The 13,942-nt window shown below is 32.6% G+C and overlaps 1 protein-coding gene across 3 annotated transcripts in view; it reads left to right on the top strand.

The window, feature by feature from the left end:
• The window catches only part of LOC145284490 (rhophilin-2-like), a 295,213-nt gene that overhangs the window by 182,530 nt on the left and 98,741 nt on the right, over positions 1-13,942 (top strand). For all 3 annotated transcript variants that reach the window (XM_080133364.1, XM_080133365.1, XM_080133366.1), the window contains one exon: positions 4,331-4,459. In XM_080133364.1, the coding sequence (XP_079989490.1) occupies positions 4,331-4,459 (129 nt within the window). The remainder of the gene's footprint in view (positions 1-4,330; positions 4,460-13,942) is intronic.

The raw sequence follows: 13,942 nt of genomic DNA, 5'->3' as shown, positions 1-13,942 counted from the left end.
TTGTTTGTTTTTCTTTTCTTTACTCATGTGATTCCGGTCCTTTCCGCATTGCTTTTGGCTTTTAAAACTTCCATGAATTTTTAATAATACGAAATTCATTTATTTATTTATTTGTGGACTGTTATCCTCATCTTCATAGTTGTTGTTGTATCATCACGTTTCGGCCAACTATTCCTCTGGCCTTCTTCAGGTGGTTAACCGTGATGGGATAGGAATGCTGAATCTCTAAACTGTATCCTCAGTAATTACTGCCTTCCATAGTTGTTGTCGTTTCATCACGTTTTGGCCACCTAATTCTCTGGTCTGCTTTAGGTAGGATTGAAACCACTATCTTCAGACAATGCTCACCTGGAACCATAAAGATTCAATGGCTGTATCCACTGCATCATGAACCCCTTTGGAGACGTTGAATCTCTACGGTTACAAGTTAAAACTTAATATCTATTGAGCTTAGTCTTTGAAATTCTGACTATATATAAGTATGTGCTTGTAGGTAGGATGGTAATTATGAATGTGCAGACAGTATGTCCTTTTTAATTGGTTATTGACCAAATTGTCAATTATGCCAATCTATCAACATACCTACCTTTCTAAATCTAAATACCTACATCAACTCTGTGGCATTTTTTAAGGTTTCTATCCTCTTTCCATGTTTTAATATATATATATATATATATATATATATATATATATATATATATATATATATTATGGCAGTAGAGTTTAGTTTCTTAGAAGTACATCCAATGAAACAACATGTGTTTACCAAACAGTGCTCAATGAGTAAACAAAGCGGGTATATTAAATTTATTTATACAAACATTAATGGCTACGTATGTGCATACATGTTTCTGTAATCACCCGTGCTGGGGGGATTACGTCTTCAGGCCAAGGATTACCGTTTTCAACGGTAATTCCTGTATTTTATTGATCTTTTAATGAAATTCTATTTTCTACTCCTTTGAAACCGAAAGAAATTTTAGTTCATTTCTTGTTCAAACTTGTAACCCGATTTTCATTTCTATTATTCGTTTTCTACATTTAACACATACCAATTCATTTTAATGCAAATCGTTACTAGTCATAATTATCAATTGTAACTGGTCTGAACAGGCACTTTTCACTTGGCTTTCTGATTTACCTTTTTTTTTCGATTTTGTCGACTTTAAAATCAATGAATTTGTATTAATGTTCTTTTCCATTTATTTTGAACTTCAGTTTTCTAAAGTTGTATTCTGTTTGGCTTACTGTTTAAACTTGACTTAATGTTTTACTTCTTCTAAACTCTTTTTACAACCACCGAAAATGTTATGTTTCTGATCGAATTTGTTTATCATTATCTTTTTTGTGTCTACATAACTTGTCAAAACTTAGCAAAACTGTCGGTCATGGTTTAACTCAGAACTAATTTAATTTTGGCTTATATAGTTCAATGGTCAATGTAAAAAAAAAAAAAAAGGCGAAAGTCCCACTTTTGATAATAACTTTAATTCTCTTCATCATTAGAGATTCACTATTTGGTCAATATTATAGACAATGAAGTCTCACATTTCATATGACCATATTTTAGTCATGGTTGAAATTTTGACAGAATTTCAACATCTGATTTTTCTAAATTCGATAAATGGAACTGATGCTGTTTAATAACACCAATCATGATGCTAAATTTGGATGTGATCAGATATATTTTTTTTTTAGTTATTGACATTTCCGTCAAATATATTCAGGAATATTTCATGCAATATAAAAAAGTAAGATAAGACTTTGACTCATCTTTCCATTGTCAGGTGGATGTATGCAGTCTTACAGCTTCTTTCTTTTTTTTTTTTACAAGGGAGTCACTGCTTTTTAAGGCCCGAAGGCCATTCAAGGATAAGGGTCAATGAGTGCCAGAGGGTAAGTGAGATAATGATTGGTAATGGTGGAAATTTGGTAGAATTTGGTTATTTAAAATGACGGCTCAACAATAATTTGTTTGCATTGGACTTGAAAACTAGCATGTTGGAAAGAAACTTTGTTCATGAATGTGCTTAGTTTTAGACAGTGATAGAGGGTAGAGAAATTGCTGACAGTGTTACTTATGTTCTTTGTTTTAATTGTATTTTGACCTTCACATTTTCCCACACTGTGCGTTTCAATAGAAACTTCTTTCAAATTTGTTATACTATTTTTTTTTTCAAAAGCTAAAACTTAGAACCAGTTTTCACCAACAAATTAAAAGTTTAAGAGAGTTAATTCAACGTACATTTGATCCGTCCATTTGTACGCAGAGAAATGAATATAGACAACATGAACAAAAGTTGAGCAACATAAAATCCGTTGTTTTTTTTTTAGTCTTCATTATGTTGTAATCTTTATTTTTCAATCTTCTGTAAATGGTGACTAAACGATCAACAGCTGAAAGTTACCAAGTAAGTCCAGATTTCTCGTTACTTTTTGATATGCGGCATCTTGACGAGTTACAGGTGAATGGTAAAATGTATATTAACTTCAAGAGAATGATAAAGAGGCTTGCCTTTTTTCTGTTGTTCTTAGCCTTCGGGCTGGGATCAAAGTGTAGTATCTGACCCGGCAGATACTGCAAGCAAAGACCAGATGTGGGGGCAACCCCACATACTTGACCTTTAACCAGCTCCCATTTCTTACCTCTCGGGAGCTGGTCCCCTTTTTCCCTTCCCCCTCCCTTCACTCCTCACATTAAAAATCGGCCTTGTGCCTAATTTGCTCAGTGGGGGAGCAAATAAATACCTACTGCAAGCAAAGACCATATATGTGGGGGTAACCCTTCATACTAATTGTCACTATCCAGCTCCCATTTCTCACCCATCGGGAGTTGGTCCCCTTTTTCCCTCCCCCTCCCTCTCTCTCTCCACATTAAAAAACGGCCTTGTGCCTAATTTGCTCAGTGGGGAAGCAAATAAATACTCCTTGGTCAATGTAGGGACAACCCTTCATAGCAATTCTCACTATCCAGCTCCCCTACTCCCTGGGGAGTTGGTCCCCATTTCCCCTCCACTCCTCACAATAAAAATCGGCCTTGTGCCTAATTTGCTCGGTGGGGGAGCAAATAAATACCCTGTTGTTCTCAGCCTTCGGGCTGGAATCAAAGTTTAGTATCTGTTCTGCAGATGCTGTACTTAAGGTAATTTGTCCCAGTCAATGGCGGGGAAACCCTCTATACTGGGACAATTATTATTTTTGGTAAGCAGAGTGCCCCCTTTTTGCCTAATTTTGGGGAGCTGGTTTTTACCCCACATTAAAAACGGCCTTGTGCCTAATTTGCTTTGGTGGGGAAGCAAATAAATACAATAAACTACCTCTAACCCAACATGCGTACATCACTAATAATGAATAAATTATTTTGTTTCTGAATTTTTGATATGAAGATTGATAATTCATATTATTTGGATTTTTAAAGCTACTCCATGTTTAAATGAATGAAGATACACATATCCCTTTTGTCATTATCATTTCAAATTTAATTTTCAGTTTATGTGCTAATAAGCAAAATTTATAATTACCCATATTTATTTTCTTAATAACATTTCCTCCGATGAGATGAGCTATTCATTGAAAATCCATGGATTAAGTAAAAACTTTTAAAATTATTTGTACTCCTTTGTCAAACAATAAATTTTGTTGTAATTCTACATAAGTTAATTCTGAATTTCCATTTATATATATATATGGGGGGGGGAATAGGTCTATTCACTTATATTTCACTTTTTATTTATACCAGTCCTTTAATTTGTGAAGCTCGATGTAACTACAAATAAATGATAAAATAAATCCAAAGTGAAAAAATGATTGCAACTTCTCTTCCAATTTTCGGATTTTGTATTTTTTTATTTTCTTTGTCCTGCAAAGCCCAAAACAAAAACAACAATTTCCCTCAACCAAACCAAACCAAACCAAACCAAGCACCATGAATAAATATTTGAAAATATAAAGAATTCGAAACATAAGTTGTTTTTTTTTTCCAAAAGTCAATCACGTTCTGCAAAGACAAAAACAAAAGCAACAATTTTCCTCTATAAAACAACCAAACCAAACACCACAAACAAATATTTGAAGATATAAAGAACTTGAAGCATAAAAAAAACTTTTAGCAAGATAGCTGAACTTGAAAAGGCTAGGTATGTTTTAAAACAAAACAACCAAACAAAACCAAACACAATGAATAAATATTTAAAGATATAAAGAATTTGAAACATAAGTTTTTTTTTTCTCCAAAATTGCTGGATTCAGCATTAAATAACCTGAAAAGGGTTTATATGCCGTTAAACAATCTAATATTTCCGCTTATATATTGTTTTTCTTTCTATTTTAGAGCGACACACAATAAGAGGTTGAAGCAGTTGGTGGCAGTTGAGTTGTCATTTTTCAACTCAAATATTCAATTGTTAAAAGAAGAATTGTCTGAACTTAACAGTTCAGTCAATATTTATCAACATGACAAGTACGTAAAAAATATGTTTTCATTTCTTCATTCAAGAGTTCTGTTTGTATAAGTTTTTACATTTCAAGGGTTGTTTGGCCGACAGAAACCAAAATGAAACCGCGAAAGCAATGTCAATAATCTTATTATATTCTCGAGGTAAACAAAAACATAGACGGATGTGACATTATAGAACCACACGTTACGTCCTGTCACCAGAATCTAAACAAATTCAAAAGTAAGCGAAATCACTTAAAGCAAGAACGAATGTTAGTTTTTAATATATTCGGTAAGTGCAAAAGTTGTTGCAGTTTTATAATTTCATCTTGAAAATGAAAAACTGTATTTTCGAAAATCTTTATTCATAACAATAACGACCTTTCCTCTTGATAACTTGGTTCACTCTGTTAACGAGCTTATAAATGCCACACTTGTAAAATTATTTAGGTTTTGATGTGAAATATGAATCTTATATTCAATCTTCTCATGCTATTAACCTAATAGCATCTAAATAGTTTTGTAATCCTTGAAATAAATGATAATCCGAAGGCGCTAGGTCAGGAGAATATGCAGGATGGGGAAAGATTTCGTCCAAATTCTCTTTGAGGATTTTTTGTACTGTGTGAGGACGAGCATTATCATGATGGAAGATGACTTTTTTCCTGTTGACTAAAGAAGATAGTTTTCCTGTTAATATGGGTAAGAATAATGCAGAAAAAATATGAATGATGCTTTAATAATCTGAAAGAAAAAAGTTATAAATTAATCATGGTGATATGTTTAAGAAATAAGAATATCAAATAAATAACAATGCAAATTTTTTAATATATATATATATATATATATATATATATATATATATATATATATATATATATATATATACATTTTTGTCTGTCTGTTGTTATTGGTGGTTGTCTTGCTTAGGGAAAGTTTAGGAACCTGTTGCCAATCTAGGTCCATTTCCTTCAAGATTCAAAGCAAAGTATTTTCAACCTGTGTGTAATATTTCAGTAACAAAATAAACAGTTCTTTATGCATACATGCGGGTGTTTTCATGCAATAAAGACATATGGAGACGTTCGCTGAGTTTTCTTCAAGATTTTATTTGGAGAGAATGGGTTTAGAGAGAGAGAGAGAGAGAGAGAGAGAGAGAGAGAGAGAGAGAGAGAGAGAAAGGCTAATGTTATCGTTTATACATACATGCGGGTGTTTATACAGGGTCTTTTTATTCTCTTCATCGTCGCTGTTTCTCTTTGCCGTGTTTCATGGGTAACTGTCTACCGTCTCATCTGTGTAACTTAGATGAATAAAACTGTTATTGCAGGAAAAACACAAAGGAGTTTTCTTCATGGTTTTATTGGAAGGGAATGAACTTAGAAGAGAGAGAGAGAGAGAGAAAGAGAAAGAGAGAGAGAGAGAGATACTAATGTTATCGTAGCTTGTTATTTACTTAAAATTAACTTTTCTAACTTGATGAAATGATTTATGTGCACGGACAGACAAGATTACAGGCAAAATATTTTCAGCCTGTGTGTAACATTTCATTAACAAAATAAAAGGTTTTATTTGGAGAGAATGGGATTAAGAGAGAGAGAGAGAGAGAGAGAGAGAGAGAGAGAGAGATGCAAGTGTTACATGTTTTTTTTATTCTTTTCATTGCTGTTTCTCTTCTCTTTGCTGTGCTTCATGGATGACCGTCTATCTGTTTAACTAATATGTTTAACTAAGATAAACCTTTTATTGCAAGAAAGCCATATGAAGACGTTTGCTGAGTTTTCTTCAAGGTTTTATTCAGAAAAAAATAAACTTAGGAGAGAGAGAGTAATGTTATCATAGCTAGTTATTTACTTATAAAATTACATTTCTAACTTGACAAAATGAGTGATGTGTACCGGACGGAGACATTGATAAGATTCGTTAAGATTACCAGTTTTCTACATCATTGATGGCAACTCGAGCGACTAATTTGAAAAATTTTGTTTTTTCTCGCTCAAAAAACGTGACATTATTCATCATCGTTCAACTCCTGTTTTGTCTATGACGTTTGACCTCTGACTCCTGCCACAACTTTATTTCACCCGTCTGTGGTAGCGATTCTGTTTGCAGATTAAGGTTATCCTGACATGCACTAAATGTGACTCTTGTTAAAATTCACACTAGCTAACTTAATCGCTACTGATATAGAGTATCAGGTGTTTATTCTGACATCTTGCATTGCATATAATAATTGCACCGTGAATAAGTAGATTTGCAGCGGCAACCTCTTCGGAAACTTAATATTGCATGGGATTACAGATGCTTTATATGCTCAGACGATCCATTCACGTGAAATCACCTTTTTCTTCACCTTATTCCCTTTACTTCACTTTTTGTTATCAAGTAAGATCTTTGACTTACTTGCAGTTTCATCAAATACTTTTGCAAGCAAAATCCGATCCCGCATTTTGCTAATTCCTACCTTCTGATGATAAGGAAAGTATTTCTTCGAAACTTCACGGATTAAGGACTATCCACTTGTTTAGTGTTTTCTTTTCAAATTTAATATGTTTTTAGCTCTTTTTCAAAGTGTTTTTTAACGTGTTTTATTGACTATTTTCTCTTTTATATATATACTAGCATTTCAGCCCGGCGTAGCCCGGGTGTTTGGAGGTGTATGCTGAGCAAAAAAAAAAAAAAAGAGTAAATTTTTTTTTAATTTGACCCCTATTATGACCCCTTAAAATTTATAGTTTCGGGCTCAAATCACTTTATTAAATTAGATCCAGGTTCAAGGAACCTATATCTAAAATTTCAAGTGTCTAGACCCAAAATTGTCGGAGGAGTTTGGTAGAGTTCTTAAAGGTCAAATCGTTGAAATTTGACCCCTTAACAGCCAAATTTCTGGCTGACACCCGTCACATCGATTTTCCCAAATCTCAGTACCCGGTATTTCAAATTTCGAGTCTATAGACTAAAAATTGACAGAGTTATTGCGTAGGGAAATGTACACAGACAGACAGACAGACAGACACGTTCACTTTTATAGATATATAGATAGATATATATATATATGTTTTATTAACCATTTTCTCTTATATATATATATATATATATATATATATATATATATATATATATATATATCATTGAATCATTGAATGAAACAAAAAACGTTGCAATAATCTATCACCTCACAACAATTGATTGGATTCATCTTTCTGGGTCGTAATACGATATGCATAGCAACGCATCATAATAAACCTTTTGTTGTTTGATGATGACATCAGCTATGCTAGGTAAAACGATGATGCTCTGATACTATTTGCAGTTTTACTCCTACTCCTCGTGCCCTCTCCTTTAATATGATGTGATGAAATCTTGTTTGAAGTTCACTGTTGATTACAAATATCTACTTCAATTAGATCGTTGAAATGGCTCTTATCTATACTCGTATAAATTTATTTATTTTTTGTGCATTTATATTCATATTAAAAACCCTTTTTTTTTACTAGTTATTTAAAAAAAAAAAGACAACTTTGTTATATATGGGTCGTCGAATTGCATTCATCTGCAAAAATATCTAGCTAATTTGCATATTCTTTTAAACATTCATTTTAATTAATTCCCTATTAATTTTTTTTTCGGTTTTCTCATGGGATGATCATCTTTAGTTAACTATTACGTAATATTTGTGTAAAAAGGTTATAGTAAACACAAACCTCTTTCTATATATATTTATGTATGTGCATATATATTTGTTTAAAAAACATTTGCCTACTAAACTCCTCTGTCAGTTTTTGGTCTACAGGCATGAAACTTAATATATAGGGTATTCAAACCCATGCGAAACTTTATATTTGTGTTTTAGCCGGGGAAAATCGGTGCAAAAATGTGAAATTTAAAGAAATGGAATTTGCCAGGTGAAGGTTGAACGACGGCATTATGAATATGCATGCGTAACGTAATAGCTATTGGTTCATGTTTTAATTTTTAGCCTTGTAGCAAACATGTCTTCAAAGCTCAGGCATTAATGTCAAAGGAAAAAATAAATCATAAGCTAAACATTTTGGCTTCGATTTTCAGTGGTGGCGCATGAGTCATTTTTGTTTTAAACTTTTTAAATCATTACTATTAACATTTATTGAGTCTAATATAATATAATAATAAATACGAAGCCCCATTAATTCCCCATTAACTTTTTCGGTTTTCTTATGGGATGATCATCTTTAGTTAACTAATACGTGTAATTATATTTATGCAGATATTCTACATGATTTATACTTGCATAATATTTGCGTAAAAACGTTATAGTAAACACAAACCTATTTATATATATATATTTATGTATGCATATATATATATATTTGTTTAAAATATATATAATATATATATATTATATATATAATATATATATTATATATATAATATACATATAATATATATATATTATATATATATAATATATATTATATATATATTATATATATATAATATATATATCATATATATATTATATATATTATATGTATATATATATATTATATGTATACATATATATATATAATATATATATTATATGTATATATATATATATATATATATCAGAGGTTCGTGGGAGTGAATGACTATATAAGTCCCTCCCTTTTCAGATTGAGTGGCAATCAATATTTATATAAATAGACATTGTGGATACCATTTATCAGCGCTTCTTCTAGATCAATAAGGATAATTTTGTAGCAATATTTAGATGTATGTGTTTGAAAATAAGTTTAGAATAAAAAAGATCATGCTAGTGTATGTTGGATACAAAAAGATGAAGAAACACAAGGGCATATATAGTGATGGATGATGGAAAACGAATCGAGTCTGCTAAGCCAGCTTTTGACACTAACTTCCTTTTCAGACACCTTACCTAGCCTTGAACTATAGATGTCCACCTATAAAATTGTACATAAGAACGGCTAAAAAAGGAATACTTTCTTTTTTTTTTCTTCTTTTTTTTAGTTTTTTTTTTTTTTTCTTTAAAAACTGTATTTCATTTATTTTCCATCATGGAAAACCTTGGTATATAACAAAAGTGGCATTTGTATTTCAAACAAGAATGTCACATTCCAAAAATGATGGCGTTTTAATGAGTTTTGTAACCTTCACTTGTTTTTTTATTATTGTAATCAAACAAAAGAGTTCGCATAAAAATTTGACTGTATTTTTATGTTGCATTTGTAAATGGAATAAAAAATAACAAAGATGCAATAATAGTTTTGCAAGTTTCATAACTCATTATCTTATACACTAACATACTTGCCATAAAAGAAAACGTTACTTTTAATGACAGCGCTATTTACACATGTAGAACAGTGGATAAAGACGTAGTTAAGAGACGTTCTGCAGTGAATTTGACCTGGAAGTTGTGTGTTCAATTCTTGATGAAGTAATTCAAATAAAATTAAAAAGTATAGAATGGCGAATGTGGTCTATTCATCCACAGTTAAATGTCCACTTCACAGGCTGGCATGTGTTGGACGACTTTTACAAATTGATTTCCAAACTAACTTATCTCTGGCAAGGTCTTCATTATTCATCCCGTTTTTCTTCCAAATCCATCCTTTCACACTTCCTCCAATCTTGTCCTTAGTCTTACCTTGCAAACTGACCCTGCTATCTCAACTGTTTTATATTTACTAATTCAAGAACTCTCATCCATTCTTTCAATATGACCATACTAACAAAGTTTACTGTTCTGTTCTCTCTATATTATGGAGATTTAATCTTACTTTGACATCCCCAGATCTAAATCTGCCGTTAAGAATCACGTTACATTGTATCATTATCATATCATTGCTTTTCATGCAACGCATGTTCTCAACTCAACTGGTCAACTTTCATCTCTATTACTACATCATCACATAGCATATATATGCCTAACAGATTCTTCCTTTAGTCGGTAGTGGTAACGCTCTGCTTCTTAGTAATGGAATAAGTTCCCTGAACTTACCCCATCCACTTCCAACTTCTGCTACACAGAATTTTCCATGTTTCATCCTCGTGGGGATTCGTCAGGCTATTGTTCACAAGAATGAATGCGGAAAATTCTGTTACCATAATTGTCATATATGGTTTTAAAACGTACAACCAAGCTCAACCCACGTATTGAGCACTGTTGAAGTAAATACATGACAATAAAAGTATTGGAAGTGTGGAACCCGGGCAGTGTCGGGTCTTCCTGCTAGTATTGCACATATATTTTCAATGTCATATCCTAGACCGTATTAACTTACGTTCTCAAGAGGGTAGAGTTAGACACAAGATCGGTTTTTAATGTGAGGGGAAATCTAGCTCTGAAAAAAAGGATATTATTGGTTGGGACAAAAATTAAAATTACCTCAGTCTAGAAGGATTTTTTCCATTGATCGAGGACCGAACAGATTAAGTGCATTATCAAAACAGATACTGGACTTTGATCATAGCCAAAAGACTTAGTCTTTTTCACTTATTTGTTATCGTACTGTTTTTGGTATCGCTTCTTCGACTTGATTTTTTTTTTCTGTTTTTCTACTTTACACATTTATATATGTTCGTCTTCACTTATTTAAATCTATGTTTTCTTTTTTAATTAAATCTATATTTTTTATTTAAATCTATATTTTTTATTTAAATCTATATTTTTTTATTTAAATCTATATTTTTTTATTTAAATCTATATTTTTTATTTAAATCTATATTTTTTATTTAAATCTATATTTTTTTATTTAAATCTATAGTTTTTATTTAAATCTATATTGTACATTCTTTGCTTGATTGTTAATGCTAATAACAATGGAAGTCATTGTCTCTGGTGAGTTTGTATTATTTTATCTGTTTCCTGCACAGAAGAAATGGCTAATAATAATAGGTTATTTGTATCATCCATATTAATGTCTGATTTCCATAATTAAATACTTCACTACTCTACAGATATTGCATCGCATATGGCTTAATCACGTTTACATACCGGATTTTTTACAGCATAATCACATTTGACACATTGGTTCCCCTCAGATCACCGAAGTTAAGCAACGATGAGCCTCGCCAGTACCAGATGGGTGACCATTGGTGACTTCCAGGTGCTGTATGTGCTCTTCGCTTAGTATTTCGGTATTTGCAGTCGTCCTGAACTTCTCCTTGCCACTGGACTCAGTGCCAAAAGCAGTGCCGATTCAGGAGAGGTGTGGTTAGAGATTGTGCAACTCTTGCCTCACAATTACACATGCAGCTTCCGCCTCAGGGGGTATCCCTTGACTTTCGAGACTGAACAGAGGCAACCTACTGGATTTTTTTAGATCAGTGAAGTTAAACAAACTTAAACCTCGTCAGTATCAGATGGGTAACTATTTGAGAATACCAGGTGCTGTATGTAGGAGGATGTTGACAGCTCCATGCAAAAACTGCAAAAAACCAATATTGTCATCTTCCCTGACAGGGATATGCAAGTGACTGGAGACTGCTTGTGAATTTTATATTTCCATGAAACTTCCCCCTTCGGAAGAGGCTGATTCAACCAGCCTCGGGTGAGTGCTGCTTCGGTTGTTCATTACTGGATTTATTTGTTTTCAAACATAAATTAAAATGCAACAGATCTACGTCATCAATTGTTCTGGCATATTATATCAATCGAGAACAGCACCTCTTTTGTGAGAATGAAGTATAGTCTTACGAATGAAGTATAGTCTTACGAATGAAGTATAGTCTTATGAATGAAGTATAGTCTTAACGACAGTGCGCAGTCTGAAAAAGGAGTGGGCTTATATAGTCATTCACTCCCATCCACCTAACATATATATATTACCAAGTATTATCTCCTCATTTTGAGAGGTGAGGAAGGTTGTTGCTAATTCTCTGAGGTGCCCCTACCGATACATGCTGATGCGTCTATTCTCTGCTATTTTCGTACGTTAGAGTGCCTCCTCAGAGAAGCTGACTTTCCCCACATTCCGGCCTTGTGTCACATCTTGGTGCACTGGAAAGCATACATAAAAATAGTTTAAAGTCCATTGAACTTGGAGCATGGGGGCATGGTTCTAAAACATGCAAGCGTGAAATTTAAAAGGTAGAGAATAAAAGTAAATACATAAATATTTAAAAGGAAACAAATGCAGTTATAGGGGGGGGGGGCGTCCAATAAGTAATACGCCAGATCCATTTGTAATAGCAGTAGAGCAACGAAACTTGTCACAGTTATTAGTCTCCTTCTGCATAGTAATTATCCAGAATTACACATTTCTCCCATTGTTTAATGCAGCTCTGGAGACCTTTTTTGTAGAATACTCCAAGTGGATCCTTTAATCACGACATGACTTTAGAAATCAATGTAGCATCATCTGGGAACCGCTTTCCTTTCAAAAACGAATTCATGACTGGGAAGAGGTAAAGCCAGAAGGTGCAAGGTCACACCAAACTCAGTTCAAACACTCGTAAATCAGAAACCGCAATCAATTCAGAGTTGTAATTTATTTATGACATAATCCATAGAGATATAAATCATTACACATGCAACATTTCATTTAGATCAGAAAACTGGAAGTGAATCAGGTGCATTACTTATTGAACACCTCTTATAATTTTAGTAATATTTTATGAAGTGGCCAATCATATAGTTTACCTTTTTTTTTAATGTACTAACCGAAAAGTTGCCTAAATGGTTACTATTAATCATGATCATGTTTGTAACATTACACCAGGCCAATTCATTTACATCATTATAAACAACTGATCGACATTATGGACAGAAGCAGCTGTTTGTTTTCATTGGAATTTTGTAAGTAGTTGACTTAATTGATAGTGACGTCTCTCTTTTGTTAGTAATGACAGAACACCAGCGGCATTCATCCTAGGCGGATTGAACTGGCTCCCTCCAAAAGTGGAAGTGTATAGGGAATATCAAATTCACAAGCAGTCCTCAGTCGCATGTATATCATGATGACATTGCGTTTTTTCAGTTCTTTGTGCAATATTTTTTAACTCTATATATGTTTCTAATTATTATTATTATTATTATTATTATTATTATTAGTAGTAGTAGTAGTAGTAGTAGTAGTAGTAGTAGTTTACTATTTTAGTACTGTTTACGTGAGATATCCAACATCTTATGCTAAATTTAATATAATTTCACCCGAAACTTTTGGAAGCTCTAGGTATTTATTAATATTAATAGTATCATAGCGAGCTAAGATTCCTTAAAACTTACCTAAGTGTAATAAAATATTATAAAACCCAGATGATAACTAATTATTATTATATTTTTAACAATATTTTGAGATAGCATCTCTCTTTCAAGTATAATTGAATACAGAATATTTTTCGTTGCGTTTTGATATTCAGTAACAATACAGGGATAAAGAAAACAACGCTACAACTTTATTTTAAAACTTTTATTGAAAAAATCAATTCAGGTAACTTGATTAGGTAATAGAGCTGACATCTATTCAATGTAGCTGCCTTGGACCTCAATCACCGCCTCGATACTGGTCCGGAACTGGGAGCATG

Source organism: Euprymna scolopes, chromosome 9, assembly GCF_053919585.1.
Source record: "Euprymna scolopes isolate OS-2025 chromosome 9, ASM5391958v1, whole genome shotgun sequence".
Lineage (NCBI taxonomy): Eukaryota > Metazoa > Mollusca > Cephalopoda > Sepiida > Sepiolidae > Euprymna > Euprymna scolopes.
Note: the sequence above shows the minus strand (reverse complement) of the source record. Positions and strands in the feature narration are given on the sequence as shown.